Source organism: Esox lucius, chromosome 4 (genome assembly GCF_011004845.1).
Source record: "Esox lucius isolate fEsoLuc1 chromosome 4, fEsoLuc1.pri, whole genome shotgun sequence".
In the NCBI taxonomy this organism is placed as follows: domain Eukaryota; kingdom Metazoa; phylum Chordata; class Actinopteri; order Esociformes; family Esocidae; genus Esox; species Esox lucius.
The window spans coordinates 25664068-25685381 of NC_047572.1; the positions used below are offsets into that span (position 1 = coordinate 25664068).

General features: G+C 43.1%; 1 protein-coding gene across 2 annotated transcripts in view; it reads left to right on the forward strand.

The window, feature by feature from the left end:
* Nucleotides 1-2845: 2845 nt before the first annotated feature.
* ctnna1 (catenin (cadherin-associated protein), alpha 1) overlaps nucleotides 2846-21314 on the forward strand; it is a 132473-nt gene continuing 114004 nt past the window's right edge. For both annotated transcript variants that reach the window (XM_013133582.4, XM_029119554.2), the window contains exons 1-4: nucleotides 2846-3149; nucleotides 4896-5013; nucleotides 5850-6045; nucleotides 14970-15136. In XM_013133582.4, the coding sequence (XP_012989036.3) occupies nucleotides 4909-5013; nucleotides 5850-6045; nucleotides 14970-15136 (468 nt within the window). In that variant the 5' untranslated portion in view covers nucleotides 2846-3149; nucleotides 4896-4908. The remainder of the gene's footprint in view (nucleotides 3150-4895; nucleotides 5014-5849; nucleotides 6046-14969; nucleotides 15137-21314) is intronic.

Consider the following 21314-nt stretch of genomic DNA (forward strand, 5'->3'; position numbering starts at 1 on the left):
GGCATTCGCCAAGCTAACTGAGGTTGTCAGGTTAGGGAATTTCTATTGACCCATGTGACTTTATTGTGGAAAGAGCAGCGTGGCAAAAATCACAATGGCTTGCCACGGGATCTTTAACTCTGTCAAATCAGTGGTTAGTGTTAAGATGAGACAGGGCTGAAGACAATCGGATGTGACGAAAATAAGTACCACACTGCTCTACTAACTTGATAATCACGTGGGTCAACGCATGTGTTAGGTTGTAAATGGCTTTTTCAGGATAACTGATCGGCCATAATGGCCTCATGATTTATTGCTATTATATTTTATCTCTGCGTGGGTCTTCAGTGTCTGCTTGAATGACAAAAGAAGTGATAATTATAACAACCTTGCTTTGGTTTGCCGCAAATTCGCATTTGATTAGATGGCTCACCTGCCAGCCTACAGATTTAATCACACATCAAACAAGATTAAAATAAACTCTGAATTTCAAACATAGTGTGTGGGTTGGTGCCAGACCAGGTGGGCACTCAGTTATCAAGAAGCTGTATTTATGCAATAACAGAGATAGTTCACCCAAACAGATAAGGTATAACACTGACAGCAATCCATGTTTAATGAATATTGATCAAATAATATATTGCAGAAGGGCTGCGACTCCAACTTTCTCAAGGTCTTTAGTTTGGTGGACCAACTGATTCAGAGTATTACAAAGATTCTCTATATATAAGAAACATGTTTAGGGTATGTGTTTATTTTCAATAGAAATGTCTGTTCTACTTACAGAAAACAAGCAATTATGACAAATGGTGATTTTTTTTACTAAGTTCAAATAAAGCTCTATCATTGTCTGCAAAATGATATGATGATAACAGTATTATAACTAACAGACAATCAGATTAGTAAATAAATAGTGCTACTGTAAGACAAAACATCATATATTATCCCAAGGTATCATGCAGGGCATTGAAATTGGCCAGCGCTGTCTGTGTTTGGCGGGATTGGTAATCAAATGTCTTTTGAGGATATTCGGTTTAGACTTCATCGTTGATCGAGCAGTATGATTAGAATCATGATTAGAATCATACTGCTCGATCATACTGCTCGATGAATCAAAATGGCATCAAAATGGCATCAAAATGGCATCAGATGTGCTTCGGAAGACACATAACTCAACATTGACTGTCTTGAGTCAGCTGAGAGTTGTTGTGAGGAAGTAGAGCCATAATCACTAATTGGATATCATGGAAGAAAAACTTTGTAAAAGTAAATTTAGAAAAATTCAACTGTAGCATAGCCTGCCGATGTATTTTAACTAGTGACTTGTTTGAGTTTTAGCGACGAGAGGAATATGGGACAGTATTTGTGTTTTACAGTATGCCTAGAGCAGTGGCTCCCAACCTTTTTCAGTTACTGTACCACCAAAAAGATTGTGCACTACTTGGAGTACCCCTGAAGTACCCCCTCATGTTAATTTCACTAGTGTAGCATATGGTGTCAATTCAAGTGTTTTCAAGTACCCCCTGTGGAGAAGTCATGTACCCCCGGGGGTCCTAGTACCCCTGGTTGGGAACCACTGGCCTAGAGTATGGTTATACTACAGTATGTTATACTATGATATCATGACATTCAGTTATTTTACGTATAAAAGTGTGATCATTATGTGAGCTTGTGGAATTAAAAAAAATTAATGAAACAAACGATAAGCCAAATAATAAAATTTTAATAATCAAAACAACAAAAGACAAGGAAAATCCCAGTCAGTATTGACGACTAAAGAAAATGCCCCAAACCACTCAGGCCTTTCCTCCAAACCCCCACCTTCAGTCCCTTGACCCCCATCCGTCCAGCCGTTCTGCTTCCTTGCCTGCCACCCTCCCCAACCCCTACCAACCTACCAACCGCCCAATAGTAACTCAATTTCTTGTCTTTCTAAAATCCACCCAACTCACGGGAATAAATAATACTGGCTTTATTATTATAATTTTTTTAAGTGTAGAAAATATGTTCGAAGTTCTCCAAGTTTATTGATGTGAGGGTAAACTTAATGTAGATTAGTAATGAGCCAAATTGTTGGCCAGGACATTTCCTTATGGTACAATAACGCATTAATTTTATAATTAATTCAATCAATAATGTATTCTTCCCTCAGACTAAGACCACAAGGAATTCCCGCAGTTGTTTTCCCAGATACTCCAGTAATCAGTAAGTCAGGACCACCTGTTGGATACAACAAATACCTGAAAGAACTCTGACTGTATGCTCACTCCCCAGAGCTACTTTCCAAAAATGTCTCAATGTGGTGGAAATAATTTGTGACTCATGTTCATGATTTAATTCAATGTGTTGTTATTCATGTTTTAATAGGCTACTTCATTGAATTTGTTACATTCATTGCTATAGCCTACTGGTACTTCATTGAACGTGCATTAGATGTTTTATTTCAGTGGTTCCTTAAACTATTTACACCGCATACCACCTCAGAAATATTTTATTGAATATATATCCACTAAAGGGAGCACCACGTACCACTAATGGTACACGTACCATAGTTTAAGAACCAGTGTTTAATTTATAAGCACGTGTCATAGGCCACTGGTTAAGCTAAATACGCTATAAAATATAAATACAACTGGTTCAATTTTAATCGTTGTTGAAAACCTTCCCCCGGGAAATTAGATACAAAGTTATTCGACCTAAAATGATTAGCAAGAAAATAATGAAAATGCTGATTCAATAAAAAATTATGGTTTTATTAGAAAGTCCTTATTAGGTAATTTCAGCACCACGCCCTGAACACCTGATAACGCAATTCCTCGTCATGAACCAGAGCCTGTCCCAACGGCCTTTGCATGACTTCAGGAAATAGCTAACTTATTATTACCCCTCCCCATTTGTTGAGGAACCCAACTGGGATAGCGCTCCAAACATTCTTGACAGAAACTTTCATAAAAGTAGCGGATTTTCATTGTATTCCAACGTGCATCGATACGCGTATGCTTTGGGTTTTAATAGTGGTCAAACATCTCGTCAGGTTCGTTTCTTACCACTCTCAAGGGAGTGGCTTTAGTTAGGGAAGAGAAAAACTTCCAAGCGCAGAAAGAATTCCCGACTCCATTCCACCATTTTGAGACGTTTTTTTGAGCTGTTTTAAAGAGGATTGTATTTCGGTAAGTTTCTTCCTGAATGAAGTTTGACCGTATTAGCGTTTGTTAGTTTTAAATGAAAGAAGAGTTGTCTTGTTTTGCTGTGCTATATAGACAATTTGTCATTATTTTTTTTTATATTGTTTTCCTAAGCTGAAAGTCAATTGTACGGGGTCAGTGTCTGTAGTTAGCTAGGTATTGTGCTAACTCGCTACCTAATGCTTATGCTAGCTAAATACTTTAACTACACTGTTAAGTTTTGGCTTGCAAATAGTCTTTAATTACGTTGGTAACATACATTATAATGAATGTACCTATGTTTGTTTGTAGTTTAAGTGTCGTAATTAACTGTATTGTACTTTTTGAAGTTTTCTGGGATGTCCGATGTGACGTACTGTAGCTAGTATCAAACTGGTCAGGTAACTAGCTAGCTAACATTAGCCGTAACTGGCTTAATCGCCGCCAAAACAAACGTATGTCATGTCGCCAGAGGAGCTCTCAGCGTTAAAACCTGTGATTATTTTGTTCTTTCCTACCTACCTAGCTAAGGGAAGACCGCTTAGTTAACTTGTTACGCGTGCTAACGATCGTACCAGTTCAAACTTAAAACGCATCCAACGTGAAGGATTTGGCCACCGCCCTCTCCGCCTCCACTTCCAGATTTAAACAAAGTTGACAATAATCGTTTTTTGAATTATGGTCGTCTTTTGAAAATCGTAAAATAACGTTTAATTTTAAACCCATTATTGCTACACTCCCCACTGAACCACTAATGTACATTCGGCATTATTAGGGCAATCTTCAGCTTATAATGAAATTAGTTTATAAATACTCTATAACCATGAAATATATCAACCTCTAATGTCTCCCTAATTGATACTCAGTAGTGTGGGACCACGTGTTTAGGGTGCAAGTTATTTGCTAGTTTTGGTCTACATTTTCTCTTTGTTATGCTAATGCACCCACTCCATCTAATTTAATTGACCCCCCCCCCACACACACACACTTTAGCTCCTCAAGTAGTTTCAGTTTGCATCCCAAATGGCACCATGTTTTCTATACAGTGCACTGCTTAAAATAGTTTGTAGTGCGCTTGGTAAAATATATAGGAAACAGTGTTATTTCGCACATGGGCTATCATAAATATGGAGATGCTTCCTCTTGAGAGACTGTTCTTCCCCCATCCTGGTTAGACGGAGGGCCATTAAGTGGAGCGAAGTAACATTGTGGCCCGTTTTCGATTTTCCTTTTCATGCAGTAACAGCAGTTGTATTGATTAGCCATCATCACGCACTGCGGGCAGGGATAATCAGGATGCCCCCAGAGCTGACTGGACCCTATATAGAGCTGCCTAGACTGAGTGACTGTGTCACAAAATGGCACCCTCTTTCTTATATAGTGCACTACTTTTTTAACAGGTGCCTCAATAGGGAATAGGGTTGCATTTTGGGATGTATACATTGTGTTGTGATTTGTGTTCAGACATGGTAACAGCAGGAGTTCCCAAATCAGTTTGGCATAGTTTAACAAACTTCACTGGGTTTCACTGTTTTTTTTTTTGCAAGAATCTGTGTTTTCAGTGTTAGGTGTTTTCTTAATGTGTCTGCATGTAGACAACCTTTGTGTTGGCTCAACTCTATATAGGCTAGAATGCACACAGTCCAAATAGGTCAATTGAAATGTCCTCCAGGGTGATACTGTACCCTATTGTTGTCATTGTGGGTGGCTTCCAGCAGCATCCATTTTGTCTTCATCTCCTTTCCTCCACAGTAAACAAGTGAACATGACCGCCATAAATACGGCCAACATCAACTTCAAATGGGACCCAAAGAGCCTGGAGATCCGCACTCTGGCTGTGGAGAGGCTGCTGGAGCCCTTGGTCACACAGGTAAAATTACCTAGGTTTTGTTTTTTGAAATCTCCTTGGATGGGCTATAGACAACATTTGATAAAATGATTCATTCTGTTTTATTCAAGCGGCATTGCTGCATAAAGAACTGAAATAATTTGTTAAACTAGTCTTATGGATTTCTTTGTTGAAATATGAATTGAATATTGATTTTGATTATTGTATACATTAAAATCCAGACCCTGTTGCCTTGTACTGCTTTTCTAGTTTGCTGTATGAATAATATCTTTATCTAGGCTGGTTTGCAATTGCCTTATGTCTAAAAGTGACATTTTACAGTGCTCTTTCATTGGCTACATACAGTACTTGATTCTGAGGCTGCTTTTGTCAGAGTGTTTGTGGAGGAATCAAAATGAGGGGTGTTTGCATAATTTCTAACCAATCAAAATTCAAAACCTAATTATGCATTTACAAAACGTGGCTTTAACCAGATTTGGTCAGACTCTGGCCTAATTCATTGGTTTCTGGGACCAAACAGATGTTTAAACCGGACGTTTCACTCAGCCAATTGAGACATTATTAAAAATGGAAGAGAGATGCTAGCTAGCTAATGGTAAAGTTAGTTAATTAAGAATACATATGTTTCAGCTGTCCTTTTCATTTTAAGTTTGTTATTCTTTTTATTCCATCTTGCATTTGTTAGATATAAAGTCTCTTATTATCCTGCCACACAGAGGCCAGTACACCAATAATTTGTCAGTTTGATAACGCTATTACAGCAACCTCCACAAGTCGCCTGACATGAAGAAAGAAACATCCTTATCGTTTTAATGGGAATCTGATAACCACTAAAGTTTCTTGTTCTCCCCCAAAAGGTAACCACCCTTGTGAACTCCAGCAACAAGGGGCCCTCTGGGAAGAAGAAGGGTCGCTCCAAGAAGGCCCATGTATTGGCTGCATCTGTGGAGACCGCTACCCTGAACTTCCTGGATAAAGGAGAGAAGATTGCCAAGGAGAGTCAGTTCCTCAAGGATGAGCTTACTGCAGCCGTAGAGGACGTCCGCAAACAAGGTACTGTTGGTCTACGATCGGTTGCAACTAAACTCTGCTGTATAGTCTTACACGCTGGTAGTTATGTATGTAGGTTTGTATAGCCTAAATGCTACTACAGGGGCAAACTTTGTCTAGTTAGGAGAGCGGATGTGTCTAGTTTGTTCCCTACAAATGCCTGTACTAATTTATTCTGTTGCTTCAAGGGTTTGGGTCAGCCACTGCTTCCCTCTTGGTCTGCTGTATCTTCCATTGTACTGTGCCCTGCGGTCAGTTAGGCTTTTGCGCTGGTGCGTGTAGTGGCCAGCCTCAACCTGCATCGCTACCACCCCGCTGTTTTTACTGTTATTCAATGTCGTTGCTCCAAGAAGCTACAGAGTGCCTTTCTTGTAACCCCCACGTCCCCCGCCAGCGGGCAGGAGGGAGAGAGGCGAGTAAGGGGTTAATTGAGAGGTGTAACCCTGTCGAGACGCTCTGCTCTTTTTCTCAATGGCTTGTTTTGCCATGAATGTTTAAATGGCTGTTGGTTTTGATACATAGTGAGTGAGGCGTTGTGCTTTTTCGCGACTAATGTTTTTCCTGTGGGTGCCTTTATTTTTCTGGTGATGGCCGCTGCTTGTGGTTAGGTTGCACCCATCTTTTTTTTTGCAGTGTTATGCTATTTTCAGCAAAGGCATTATCGTACAGTTATTTGAAAAATACACCCCCTGAAAAGTTGACTTGTTTAAAAAATATATTTTGTATCCTTTCATAATGTTTTAAATTCAAACCCCATTCATTTATTGAAAACATATATATTTTAACAGATCTCAAAAACAACGAAGCATATGTGCAATTACAATTTCAAATTTCTATATGTGACAAAAAAAATTCTTGGTCTGGTTTGGTTTCAACTATGAAGGTGGGTAGTAACACATGATGATGAATAGACCTATCTGAGGTCCTTAGAAGGATTATTGATGCCCATGAGTCTTGGAGGGGTTACAAAACATTTACAAGAAAATGCAAGTAGCCATTCCACTGTCCAAAGGATCATCTACAAATAAAGAAAATCAACATCGAGCAGGTTACCCCACCAAGTTCAGGCCAAGAGTTGACCGAAAAATCTGTCTCTAAGAACCTCAGGGCAACATCAACGAACTTACAGGCCTCTCTTGCTGCACAAATGTTGCCTTCCTGGGAGGTCCGTAAGGAAGAAGGCTCTGCGCTCCAAAAAAGAATATGGAGACAATACTGTGAAGAAAGACATCAAACATGACATTTGAAGTACTGTAAAGAAGGGTGGGCTGCAATTCCTCCCAGTTGATGTGAGACTGACAGTTACAAGAAACTCTAGGTTTCAATATTCCCACCTGTTGGTTACTGACCAGGTGCTCAGCACTACACCGTCTGCTTTGTGCTACAGTCTGTGTGTCAATGCCCTGGGCTTATGTGAAATGTTGGCTGCTGAGCACACTGTTTTAATGCAGGTATGTCAAACAATGAGGGACTTGTAAATAAAGAGTTGCAGTCTGGAGCCTTGAGAAAGAATCTTACTCTTATCAATCGCTGCTCCTCCTGTTTCCTCCCTGTCTTGTCCCCTTCATGTACCTGTCCCAGTAGGGAGGAGCCCGGAGCTAGCTAGCACTGCTGTTTCTCCAGACATCTTGGTGGGCATAATGGATTTGCATGGCACAGAATTCAGGATGAATAGTTAGTGTTCGAGACAGTTGGGTTGCTAATCCTAGGTATGTAGTGAGCTCACTCCAGGGCTAAACAGGGATTGTCACGACTGTTAGTGAAGTGCTTAGTGCCTCTTCCCTGCTCTGCTGTCGGGGGTGTCTATTTTCTAGATTGCCCTGAATGACTGTTGCCAAGGAAATGACACGGGCGAGCATAGTAGGACAACATGAAGCGACGGAGGGAGGGCGCGGTGAGGAATGAGCATTGCAGAACTCCTCCGTGAAGTGATGGATCGATGGAGGAAGGTGTGTGGGGGGGGGTGGGAGGTGCAAGGATAGGACTCCTTCATGAAGAGATGAAAGGAGGTGCGGGACGGGCAGAATAGCGAAAGTTGTGTGTGGCGAGGGAGAATGGAAGGTAGCAAGGCTATATGTCGTTGATCTCATATGTATTTAAATGCCTGTATTTTCACCTGCCCCTTGGGACCAAACTGACACAGATTCTGTTTCAAATGGAATTTCATGCCTCCCATGGCAATCCTGTCAGAAAGCCGCCATCAAATCATCCTCAAATAAAATCACCATTTTGTCTTCTGACAGCAGCTCTTCAAACATGCTCTCTCCTATAATCCAGACTCCCCCTGTTCTTCCGCCCCCACTGCTCAGGACGATAGGAGCATTTCCAGTAGTTTTTTTGCCATGGAAACTCAGACGAACAGCCTAAATGTTTTATTGGCCCGCCTAATGAGAAAAACGCAGGTTAACGAACAGCACTCCATCAGACATTAGGCCATACTTTTTTATAGAATTACATTAGTCTTAGCAGCAGAAAGCTAGCCAATGGCCTCTCAAACGTCCTCTCCAGGGATGGTAGCACAATGCAGTGGCGTTATCTAGTAGTGATGTGTGTTCCTTTTTACAAGGTGTGTCGTGTGACCCCTTTGTGCTAAATCTCAGACTTTGTCCCGGCTCCCAGCTACATTTACATGCAATCTGTAAATGTTACTTCAGTGCCGCAGTTTCACCTGTTACGGTGTGGATGCATGGCCAGTCCCAATGTTGTTTGGATCTGGATGTATACACTACTAGCATAAGGACACATTTATCAAAGAGGAGTCTGTTCTGCTACTTTTGATGGTGTGTGTCCAGGCTCGCTGCAGCAGCCACAGGCATCTGGCACGCTGATAACATTAACTTGAGTTATCTGGCAACATTTAATTAGTATTGGGTGGAAATGATGGTCACTAAGGTGGCGCCACGGCATGGATGTCCCATGGAATCCTTTTTATTCCTATTGGCCCCACCCTCTATTCTCTGTACTTGTGTAGCCCCCCCCCAATACCTGGCTAACACCACTCTCGTGGTGTTTGCCAAATGGAATGAACAAGCGAGCCCGTCATTCTTTCTGCCTATTGTGGAATGGAGTCGTGTCTCCGGGCTATCTGGCAGTGGTGGTAGTTCTCACTAGTGGACGCCATGGCAGGCAGTGGTCTCTCCTCTTGCGCACCCTGTCCGTCTTGGTTAACTCTGCCGTGGTCAGTTACTCTCTCTCTCTCTCTGTATCGTCTTTCCCTGTCCTTTGGGCTGTCTGATGCGATGACTGCCTCGCTGTTGCGGTTGCTGGTACTTATCAGTTGCTGAAGTGAGGAGTATCTCTGTCGAGTTGTTGAACCGGATGGCTCCCCTCTCCCTCACCCCTCTCCCTGTCTCTGTTGGCGGTGTGGATCAGTGGGTGGATGGTGGGCGAGACTACCCAGTGTGTGATGTGTCAGTGCTCAGTACTCAGGCCGGCGGTGTTGTCAGTGCCTGGGAATTTGAGCCTGCCTCTGCTTTTCAGGCGGCGTCCCAAATGTCTCCCAGTTCCCTTTATAGTGCGCCTCTACTCGCCGTGCGCCGCGGTAAGGAAACAGTATGCCGTTTGGGCCAGCGCGGCCTGTCATTGGACAGGAATTCGGCAGCTCTGCTGGGCTGGTGCCGGTGGCCGAGCTGGCCTGTCAGTTATGGCTTTGCCACTCTGCTCCACTGAGCGTGGTCAGACTCATAATGCTGACGTTGACCGGGCCTAAGCTCTCGCTCTCTCTCTGTTTCTCTCTTATCAAAGGGTGCGATTGGCGTGGGACACGTTTGTTTGCTTGCTGAAGCAAATTGAAAATGCATATATTTCGCTGTTAAGTTTTAAAAAGCATTTTGTATGTTTTGAAGGCTACATAGGGTTGCAGCAGTGACTGCGCGACAAGGGAGAATTAGTAGATAGATGTGGGTTACGTTTGTGCTCTACTGCTTTCTTTTTCATGGCAACGGGTTGCAAATCGTCCTGCTGTGGTTGCACGTTGTGGTATTTTGCCTAACAGATGGGAGTTTATCAATGTCTGATTTGTTTTCAAATTCTTTATTGGCCTGTGTGGTCTGTGGGAAATGTGCTTCTCTAATGAGGCAAACAGATCAGAGTTGCCACTCCTTTTCCAACTCCGTCTGTTTCCTCTCCAAGCCAGGCCTGCCTATAGTTGCCTCCATCTATGGCAAACCATGCCCACTGAGCCTGTACCTAGTCAAGGTTTGGGTTAGTCGTGGTGGTCAGGTATTATGCATTTCAATTTGCTTTGTGCTTTTTGCGTCGATCCTTTCCAGTGTGCCATGTTCGCTGTAGTTTTGTCATGGTTTAGCTGGCCTGAAGCTTGGCGGGGTGTTTGTGGACAGAGCCCCCGGCCTCTTTCTCCCTTGCAAATACATTTTCAGTTTTTCCTCAGCTGAGGCTTACCAGCTGTTGGAATCAGGATAAAAATAAATACTAATATAATGGTTTTGGGGGAGGAAGGGGCTGGGCTTTGCCAAGCATGTTAAAGGCTTGCATATCAGTTAGGCTTTTACACGCGTGTTAAGTACTTCATTCCGGTTGTGATTTTCTTGATTTAAAACATTTGTTGGGGGGTTGTTAATAACATCTCATCTCCCCAATCACACCCTCTCCCTGCCTGTCAGTCCCTTCACCCAGCCTTATGATTGACTGATTCTTCACAACATCACAGCTGGAGGGATTATGGCAAGCTCCCTCCTGTTCCCCACTCCTTTCTGTGGCCCTTATTTTATTGCCTTTTCTCTCTTGTGCTTTCACTGTCCAGTCTGCCTCCCCCCTCTTGTTGCTTGTGTGACGGAAGATGAGAATGATGAGAGTTTATTAAAAGGAACTTTGATGGCTATCTCCTCTCCTCAAAATAGCCTTATTGATCAGATCCACTACAGGGTGACCACAGGATCAAAGGTGGACTCTGGCAATGGACCTGCATCCCGAATGATAGTGTTCTGTCTTTAGTGCCCTATGTTTGACCATGGTTGATGTAGGGACTAGGGAGTCATTTTGGAAACACACAGACTCCTGAAGTGGGACCCAGGGTTGCAGAAAATCACATTTGCCGTAGAAATCTTTTAATGGCAGAATATACTCTAGGCTGTGGTTTGTGCAATAGTTTGGCCTCTGCTTGAGAGGGGAAACAAAAATGTCTGAAATTGTTGTAACCATTCACTGACCTTTTTCCTTTTTTTCTCTCACTTTTTTTTTTTTTAACTGCTGTTATTCCATTATTTCCACTTCACCAAAATTATGTTGTGTTTGCTATAGGGAAAATTATGCTTTATAGAAGCCAAGTGCAGCCCAGGTGACTGACATGGGCTAGTTTCATTCCCTAGAATATATGTCCACTGGCAGGACTAGAGCAGAGACCAGAGTCTAGGCCAGTCGTAATTTACCCTGGTCCTGGAGGTCAGGTACTTCAGGCTTTTGTGTTCCTGGAGGGTGGGTTCTGGGAAAGGTCAGATAGTTAGTCCGCTAAAACACAGTGCGGAAGAGGAGCAGGAACTATCCCAGGAACTGCCATGGTACGGCCGAGTTTAGTCTCAAACAGGCACCACACTGAGCTACTTTGTTAATTGGTTGGACCAGGTCGGTTACCTCTGATCTAGGCGAAGTCCTTTTACTTGAAAGGACCTTTGAAATAAGATAAAATTTATTTAATGAGGATTGTCTGTTCCGCTTTAGCCTCCTCAGTCTTTTTAGTTTACATGTCATTTGACAGACTGGTCTTCCATCTTTTAAAGGAGCTTAAGGACATTTGAGGACTTATTCTGGATTGGTTAATCCTGACCTCTGTGATCACAACAATTATGCAGATGTTTAAACTTAAACTTTTGTGATCTTCAGAGAACTCATTGCTTTAACACACAGTCATAAGTCCAGTGTGTTATTTAATCACCAACTTTCAACAGGCGCTAGACAGTTTAATCCTTCAAGCAGTCCTCACAAAGCCAGAGAGCCTGGCTATCCTGCAATGTTGTGGTCGATGGGAACATACCAATACAAATCCACTGGCTCTTTTGAAGGAGGACCATATCTACCCGCCACTGGTGTGATCGAGGAATCTGCGATACAAGACCCACTGTAATTCCTACAAAACGTGACTCCATTATGTTTTTACATCAGCAACTCAATCAACCATTAATGTCAATGATGGACTTCCTAGCTTGAGATTTTAGAAATAGGCCTGTGTCTCATAGTTGTCGAAACCACTTAATTCTAAAGTCATTATCTAGGCAGTGTTTCTCAAACCTGTCCTCAGGGACCAGCAGGTGTCATATTTCTGTTGTAGCCTGGGACTAGCTCATCTGATTCACCTAGTCAAGGGAGTGATAATTAGTTCACAAATTGTCAGATGTGCTAGCTCTGTAAGACTTCAAAAACATAGAATGCCTGTCTGTGCCAGAGGAGAGGTTTGTGAACTGCTGATTTTCCCTTGTCAGCCATCCTAGGCGGCATTGTAGAGTACTGTCCCGTTTTCAGCTTTAGTTTGGTAAAACAATCCCTAAGACTTTGTGGCTGGTGTAAATCTGAGGTGAGCTCACTCCGTACCGATGGCCACTGGCATCTGGGAAGTGATTCTGTTTCATAGTGACTGTCTAGAAAATACTATCTAGGTGCTGGTAGATGTGAGCTCGCATGATATGATACTATGCTAGCCTAAGCCTGCATTATAAGTGTATGACTGCACTGCTGTCAGTTGACAGTTATTCCCTGTGAACGGAGTTATGATCCAGCAACGCGCACAGGCACGCGCCCGCACAACTTTTTATTATACCACATGACTTAACACTGCGACTATTGCATTGCAATGATTTCACAAACCATTCTTCGACCCATTTGGTTTAGCTTGACCATTAAGTTTTAGATTTCATTTTATCTCTTCTCTAACAAGCTGTGTGTGTGATGGTGTGGAAAGCAGTGTTTTCTGCCACGTAGGGCCTAGGCTAGGCTAATCCATTTTGTAAAACAAAGTAGATGTGGCTTAAAGACCTCCTGTTGCCTATGTAGTGCCCTACTTTTGACCCGGGCCTATAGATCTCTGGTCAGACTAAGTGCGCTTAGGAGGGATTGTGGTGGCATTTAGGATGCATTTAAAGTGCATATGCCCGGCATGCTGTTAAGCAAACTGTTGGGGTGTCTGCCTGTCTAGACCGCGTAATGGTCTGAAGCTAGGAACCTAATTTGTGTGCCCAGTCGACTGTTCTCTAGTACGCTGAGTAAATGTGGGACATCACGGCTGTGGCGGACCCTTCAGTTAGCTTGCCTTTGTTATGGATTTAGACGCCTTTTAAGTGTTTCTTTTTTGTCGTCGTCGGTGTTTGTGTTGGATCACTGCTGGCAGTCTGGTCCCTTTGGAGTGTGAGTCCACTGGGTGGGAGTGCGCGCCTGGGTCTGTGCGCGCGTGCTGGGCCCCTAGTTAGGCAGGCTAACGTGTCACGCTGCCCTTTCATCCGTTGTCTTTCTCCCTCAGTTCATCTCTCGTCCCCTCTCCTCCTCCTCTTTCATGTCAAATTAAGACTTTGTAATGCAATTAACTCTTAGCCTGCAACCCTGCCGGTCTGTGCCGGGCCTGCTCTGCGGCCTTGGCTGCCGGCGACCTCGTTGGTGCCCTTCATGGTGCCGTCACGAGGGGATGGCGGAGGAGTGTGTTCTGGGGTTGACAGATTGACTGTAGCACAGCTCCCCTCGTGTGTCGCTGCCTGCAGCGCCCGGGAGCAGAGGGTCATGGGAAACGTTGAGTGGATGAGACTGACGGATGTCTGAATGGAGAGACGAGATGTCACTTAGCCAGCAGGGGTAGGCCAAATCCCAACAGAAGCTAACAATGTACTTTCAAAGTTAGCCTAAACTGCCGGCTAGGCTTGCTCTCCCAGACAACGTGGCGTGCACCTATTACATGAGACATGCAGCATCTGAGCAGGGGAACACATTAGATGGCACATGCTGGCGCGCACGCACACGGTCTGATGTGCGGCGGTCACACGTGCCAAACCCCTGCCTTCACTTCAGCTCCCTCATCAGTTCAGGCTCGGCTGTGAGTACCGCACCTGCTACCTGATCATCTCTCCAACTGCACACTCCTTCAACTCGTTGGATGCCGTTCACCAAATAACGAAACACTATCGGTCAGAAACACTCCAGTCTTTAATTGGACTTCCCAGTGTTTCACAATTTCTATGGGATACAACCTGTCATTTTAGTATTTATATTTACAGTTAAAAGCAGCTTTTCAGTGTTGTATGCTGTGTTTATACCCCAGTAGAAATGAGTGTTCACCCTTCTCCAGAACTGTTTTCATCCTCCATCTTATGGTTTGGTCACAGCCACGTTATTGAGTTGACAGAATTTGGAATTTTCCATGTGTCGTTGGTGTATTTGTATAAGATCATGAGATTACCGAGCAGATGCTTTTAGAGTTACCTAAAGCGGATTACAGTTAAAGCTTAGATTTTTTTTGATGCAAAATGGCCAGTCTGTGAAACTGTTGCTCAATCGGAGTCTGTGATTGGTAGCGTCTCCCTTAGCCTCATCCCTCAGCCTCATCCCTCATTGTAACAAGTAGGCAAAACTGGTTTGTTTTCTTGTCATACTGCAGATTGCCTCTTTACCACATATTTATTCAGTATCTGTGCCTCGTTTGGGAATTATTGCTAAACTTTGTGTTACTCCAACAAACTTCGAGTCGATGGAATATGTCGCTCACAAACTCTCTGCCCTGGGATGTTTTCAGAATTAGGTATGCTAATGAATGCACCACATTTGTATTGGGGTTTTCTCATTCTGTGTAAGTTTGCCTTCAATCCTCTCCTCTGCTGGGAGGTTTGCAGTGTCCCCACAACCCAGACATCTCTCCATCCCAAATGCCTCCCTATTGGTCTCGTGGAGACCTACTTTGGCCTGGGAAAATAACTGTTAAACTGTGACCTCCCCAGGGGAATCCATGAAGCAGGCGTCAGGGGAATTTGCGGAGGACCCCTGTTCATCTGTGAAGAGGGGCAACATGGTCCGTGCTGCCAGGGCCCTCCTGTCAGCCGTCACTCACCTGCTGGTCCTGGCCGACATGTCCGACGTCTACAAGCTGCTGCTGCAACTGAAGCTGGTGAGACACGCGTCATGTAGAACTGATTATTAACCCATGCCCCGGTCTTCCTCTCCTGTTTTGGAGTCACATTTCGGTAGTTGGTTGTGTAACTAACAGCATGTCGAGGCGACTCACCTCTCTGCCCACGCACTGCGCGCTCACACGCACAGCCGAGTGACACCCCTCCCTCTCTCTCTGTACGTGCTGTAGTGAGAACTGTTTAGCTGGTGTCTTTCATGTTGGGCAATTCTTTATTCTTTTGGTGATTAGGTCATATCCACTTCGGATGGGTGCTTTGTTTAGCTCTTTCCTTTCATACAGTCTTTACTAAATGTCTTTGTTCATCTATAACCGCCTCCCTACTGCATATTACGTGTTTTATTATTAAAAAATGTTGACCTTAGACACGACTCCTTTGGACAGCAGTGGCCTTGCGGTACAGTGTTTATCAAAGTGGCTGTGTTCTAAAGTGAACACCTCATTCCCTGTTTGGTACACTACTTTTAACCAATGTCCATGTGAGCAAGGTGCCGTTTGGGACATAGGCTTGTTTCCGCTTAAGATCGTTATCTCTCTCTGTCAGTGATGTAATCACCCTGGCACAGACAGACAGTGAGGTCATTGTGTGAAACCGTGTTACCGGTGAAGTAAAGTCACTTTTACGGTAAGGTTTAAAATGGCCGACATCTGTCATTCTTCATGTTCGGACAGGCGTTGTTAGAATGAATGCATCTAGGGCCTGAATACAAATAACGCCCTTTGGTTGCAGATCTAGTGTCCGTTTGCCTTTCATTGATTACGATCTATATCTCTCTCTCTCTATATATCTTAACTCTTGGGGATGTACAAACTCCTACAGTGTATGGGCCCAGCCCCGCCCATTGTTTTAGCTGATTTATTTGAGATGTTTCCGTACGAGCTCTTGACATTGACGACTTCTGCATTCCTCCATCTTATCATAGGTCTGTTTATAGCCCTCCTCTTCACTAGTGACCTCCAGGTGCCCTTATTCTCTCCTAACCCTTGATTTCGTGTCTGTCTGAGTGGGAACGATGTGAAAACATCCGGAGAGTCAAAGCTAATGTTGCCCTTGGTGGCTGGTTCTTGATCAAAAGAAGTGCACTATAAAAGGGTGCTGTTTGTGGTAATATCTGAGTGAGCCAGAGGTTCAGATAAATCACGATAGATTGGCGTCTTTAACTTTCAAAAGGGGTGGGGGACTTCAGGCCCATGTAATGATCTCCACACTCTCTTTTCAAATACATCTCTGGTCCAACAATCTCCTTTCAACGTGTATGGTCCCGGAGCATAATCCGGCATCTGACCAATTACGCAATAGTTTAGTTCTGGGTTAGCCGAGATTAGTCTAGCTGTAACTAAAGCTCTGAGCACTCAACTCACGGGCTGTAGACTCAGGCCCTGATGTTCTCTGGACGTTAGCCAGTTACCGTTGCCTTGGGCGTCGTATTGGTGTTCAGCACCGCCGCTCGTTTCATCACGCTTTCCAGATACACTGAGAGGGTTTGTCCTAAATGGCGCCCTACTCTGATACGTAGTTCACTGATTTTGAACTGGACCCCCCAGGTAGAGTGGTGACATTTGGGAGCTGTCTACAGTGCCTATTTAGGAATGCTTTGGGCTGATTGGATGATCTTTGGAGCATATTGTCAGGGTTCATGAATCGTAAGATGCCAAATTCGTACTCCAGGCATTGTACACTATGTAGGATTTTATTAGGATCCTTATTGTCTACTGACAGAAAGCAGCAGCTAGTTTTTCTTGGGACCACAGAAAGAAAATTGACTGGTACAGTATAAAGACAGAACAACATACAACTGCTTTGGCACCCTGAGGAGGGCCTGTGAGCTGCAATGTGTCAATGTGTTTTTTTTATATAATTTTTTTATCACATCCATGCCACTTTTTCTGTAGATTTTCTGTAGTGTCACTAGAGAGCGTCTCGCATATTTTGAAGTTTTTATGCCTTCATGCAGCTGCAACTTCATTTTTGCCGTTACACACAACTACATGTAAACTTGGGACTGGGTCTGTTGTGCATAAACTGTTTTTAAACCTGCCTTTTTTATCTGGTAGTGTAATATTTTGTTCATATGCATAATCTATTCAGTAGAATTGCTCTCATACCTCAGTTAGCTATGACATTTCATGTTTGAAAGTAGAGTGGTTTTGATGGCAGGGCACATCAATACATGCCTTTGTTTCCTGCTGGATTTTGTTGGCAGCGGGGGCACTGATTCTCCATTTTTCTTCGTTGTATTTAAATAAAAATTGTTGCTAGATTGGAGGGGTGGGGGGATTAACAGGACTTTAAACTGTCCTTTGGATTCAGCAGATTGAAAATATATTACCAACCACTATGATTTAACAGCTACCATGTTTTCCTGCAATTTCACCATAAAATGAATAAATGAGGATGCTGTCAAATATTTCTAAATAATGAATGCATTCTGAGTAACAAGTTGTGGTATTTGTTTCTAAAACACACCAAAATAATTTCTGAGTCTAAGCTAGATATTCCAGATGGCTGCTTTACCATGGTAAACATTTGTCCCAACAGCACGTTCTTTTTGCACCTTCTGCATCTCCTGCTAGCCTCTGTCTGACGCAATACTAAGCTGACGTCTAGTGGTTGCAGATAACATTTTTACCAAAACCACCAAGCATGTGAGTTAAATGTAAATACCCAAAATAGCCGCTCCAGTGTAGTGGTATGGGACACACTGGTACACTCTTCAGGGCAATGCCTTGGCTGAACAGTACCACTTTTACCACCATCTTATAATAATATACTGCAACATTGCAGTCCATTGCTCTGCCGAGTCAGTTGTCTGAACCGACCTTGATGTCCTTGAACTCTGCCTATTGAACAGTTTGTTCAGAGCACAGCACTAAGTTTTGTCTGTGCACATTTCCTCGCCCAATGGCGCTGGCATTGATACCATGAGCTTTGACTACATTAACCATGATATGGTTGCAATATCATAGCGCTCCACGTTCTCCTGCTATTATGAACACGGAACCTCACGTTCTCCAGCCAGTATTCACTTTGCATTTTGTTCAGTTGCAGTCCTCCCTTAGATGATAATTTAATCGCATCAATGTATTCTGGCCCATTTCGACATTAGATGTTTTCTGCCTCCCAAGCGTTGTTGCGTGGTCAGTACAGTTATGGCTAAATAATGGTAAAAAGAGATTTCTTTGTCTTTTAAGTTAATTCCTTTTAAAATGTCGATTTGTAAGAGGAGGTAATGCATCGAAGTTATTCATTTTATTTCCCCAGCGGAGATGGTACTCCAAGCATTATAAAGTCTCTGTGGATTCCTGGGCCTAAAGGCAGCTCCTGTATGCATCCTTAGGTTTAGCCTGAGAACCACACAGTCCTTTAGGAGATGGTTACTGTTGGCTGGTCAGTGTAGGCAACAATACAACAGTTTAGGACTGTTTCGAAACCTCTTCTTGTTACTGTACCAGCTGTAGGGTTTTGCTCTTACCTCTGAACTACCCTGTTCATTTAACCTGTGTTTAGTCTTCAATCAATCAATCAAAATGTATTTATAAAGCACTTTTTACAACAGCAGTTGTCACAAAGTGCTTTACAGAGACACCCGGCCTTAAACCCCAAGGAGCAAACAACAGCAGTGTTGAATTTCAGTGGCTAGGAAAAACTCCCTAAGAAGGTCGAATTTTAGGAAGAAACCTAGAGAGGACCCAGGCTCAGTCTTCACGAGTAACCCCTGTTGGCTAGGCCAAGTACACCCTAGTGTCATAGTATCACTGGTTAGTGACGAATGCTCCAGGAGATGAACTGGTTTTACATGTCATCTCCATTTTTATCTATCCTCTCTCATCTGAGCCCTGTGACAAGGGTCTATTCGGTTTCCTCTGGGACCGACTAGTGCTGAATTCCAAATGGTGCCCGGGTTTTGTCATAGCGTACTACTTTAGACCAGTGCTCATATGAATTATGAAATGACAAGGTTGTCTTTTGAGGGCAAAGAGAGGCTCTTTAGTATTTGGACAGGACACATCTCTTCCTTACCCCCTTTTTCTGTAGTAGGCCACACGTTACACACTGAATAGTAAGCTAGCTATCAAATCGTGTTAAATGTGACCCAGACCCGCTGCAGTAAGGCAAGCACTTCATGAGCTGTGATCTGTAGCCTGAAGACAGCGCGGACTGCTACCCAGGGAGTACGCGCAGAAACAAGTGCTGTGTTTTGGTTACACAGCCTGGCCTGTTCAGAGAGATGTTGTGTGTTGTTCCTGTCGTACAGGACTAAAACAAACAGTCTTTAAAACGGTAGCGCACTATATAGGGAAAAGAGTCTCATACCGGTACTGAGTTTGATAGAACTCATGAAAACATTGGTGGATGTTTCTGTCTTTTGGGGGCGAAAGCAGTTAAATGTATTGAAAAAGTTGCACATGAATGACAGTCCAGAGGCTGTCTTTAATTGGGCCTATACTTTTTTATTTATTTTCTCTTATTTTACCAGCAAAGAACAGTTTATTTACGGCAGTGGCCCGGAAGCAATTAGACAAGGTTCGCACAAGGTCATAGAAGTGCTTGAATTTGGGTCTCAAATGTCAGTATTGGAATACTGGATAATACCCCCCCTTTGACGAAGTGCTTGAAAAGTCATTGAAATGTAAATGTCTAATTTGAGTTTAATTTTCCCTTAGTTCTTGGTCTCAAAATTATTCAAATCAAAAGAATTGCTGAAGCTTCTTTTTGGAAATAAATCTAAGCGGGCTTTTCCTGTCACTTGTCTTTGAATGAAGTGCTCTCCCTTACTGCAGCGATATCTGTCCAAAATGCAGATACAGGTAGGCAATGTTTATCCAGCTTGACAGGAAAATAATCTTTACAGGTACTGACTTTTGCTAGATGTGAGTCATGTTCATCTTAACAGCTGTGAATGAGCTGTGTTAAAGGTTAACTCAGAACATTTGTTGTGACTGTTCCTAGTTTAGACTGAAGCCGAAACACATGGGAGTTGAGGGTTAAGTTGAGTGTCATTATTCTTCACTTCATTCTGAACTTGAATGTCAGGTGTGTACTATTATACTGCACTCATTGGTTTTTCACTTACCAATAAACTTGCCTACAATTCTTTCAAACATAGCATATATTAGCCCGTTATCTTGACAGATTTATGTTTGACGTTTACTTATGGTGTAAAAGACAACAATAAGCTATATATCTGAGCGATATATCTGCATGCAATATTTGAATATGATGCATGGTGCATGACTAGTAGTTAGTTACCTGTTAGCCAGTGCATTGACCCCATTTAAACAATCAAGATTCAAGTACCTTAATCCTTTTAAAACTAAGCATTTATTCATCATGAGACAATGGTTCACACACTCCTGTTTTGTTTTAATTGCACTCTTCCTACCTTGTAAAAAAGCCTCATATATTATGACAGTGGAGAACTAAGCATGCCACTGCTTTGACAGTTATTGATCTATGCGTCCTATCCTTCCGCGTAGAACAAAGCATGTAACTGCTTAGACAGTTATTGATCCGAAAGTGATTTTGCATGCTGTACAACCCTTGGCAAAATCAGTCAAACTGTGGGCGGTGTCCGACTTAGTTTGCTGGCCAAAGACACGGGCACTGTACAAGATCAGGTATTTGCGTCTGTGTGGTGCAAGCTCTTTGGCGCAAGCTCTTTGCCTACCACTGCTTGTGTCTCAGTTGTTACACCCCTGCGGGAGTGCAGCTCGTGCAGAGCCCAGTCAAAGTTGTTCTGTCTTGGTCCCCCACCGGTGAAAACCGGCTTCCTCTTGGATGCAAGAACAGCGCTCCCTGTCCAGTTGCTGCGGACTACTAGATCCCTCACCTGTTTTGGGGAAAATGCCAGGCTGGGATGGGGGGGGGTGATAATTGAATATGATAAATTATTAATGAAACTGCTTCATCTGTAGTTATCAAAAGGAAGATGCTTCCTCACTCATAACTGAAATGAAGTACATGCCAATGTAGAAAGGATTTGCATAAGCCTATATGGTCACGTCCACTATGCTGCATCTGGCTGGCTTCAAGTTACAACTAATTGTGGTACGGTTGCGTACAGCTGTGACTGACAGGTGACTTTGCACAATTCTTGCCCGAATGTTTCCAATGATTGTCAGTTCTGCAAGCGTATTACATTTTCTTGTAAATTAT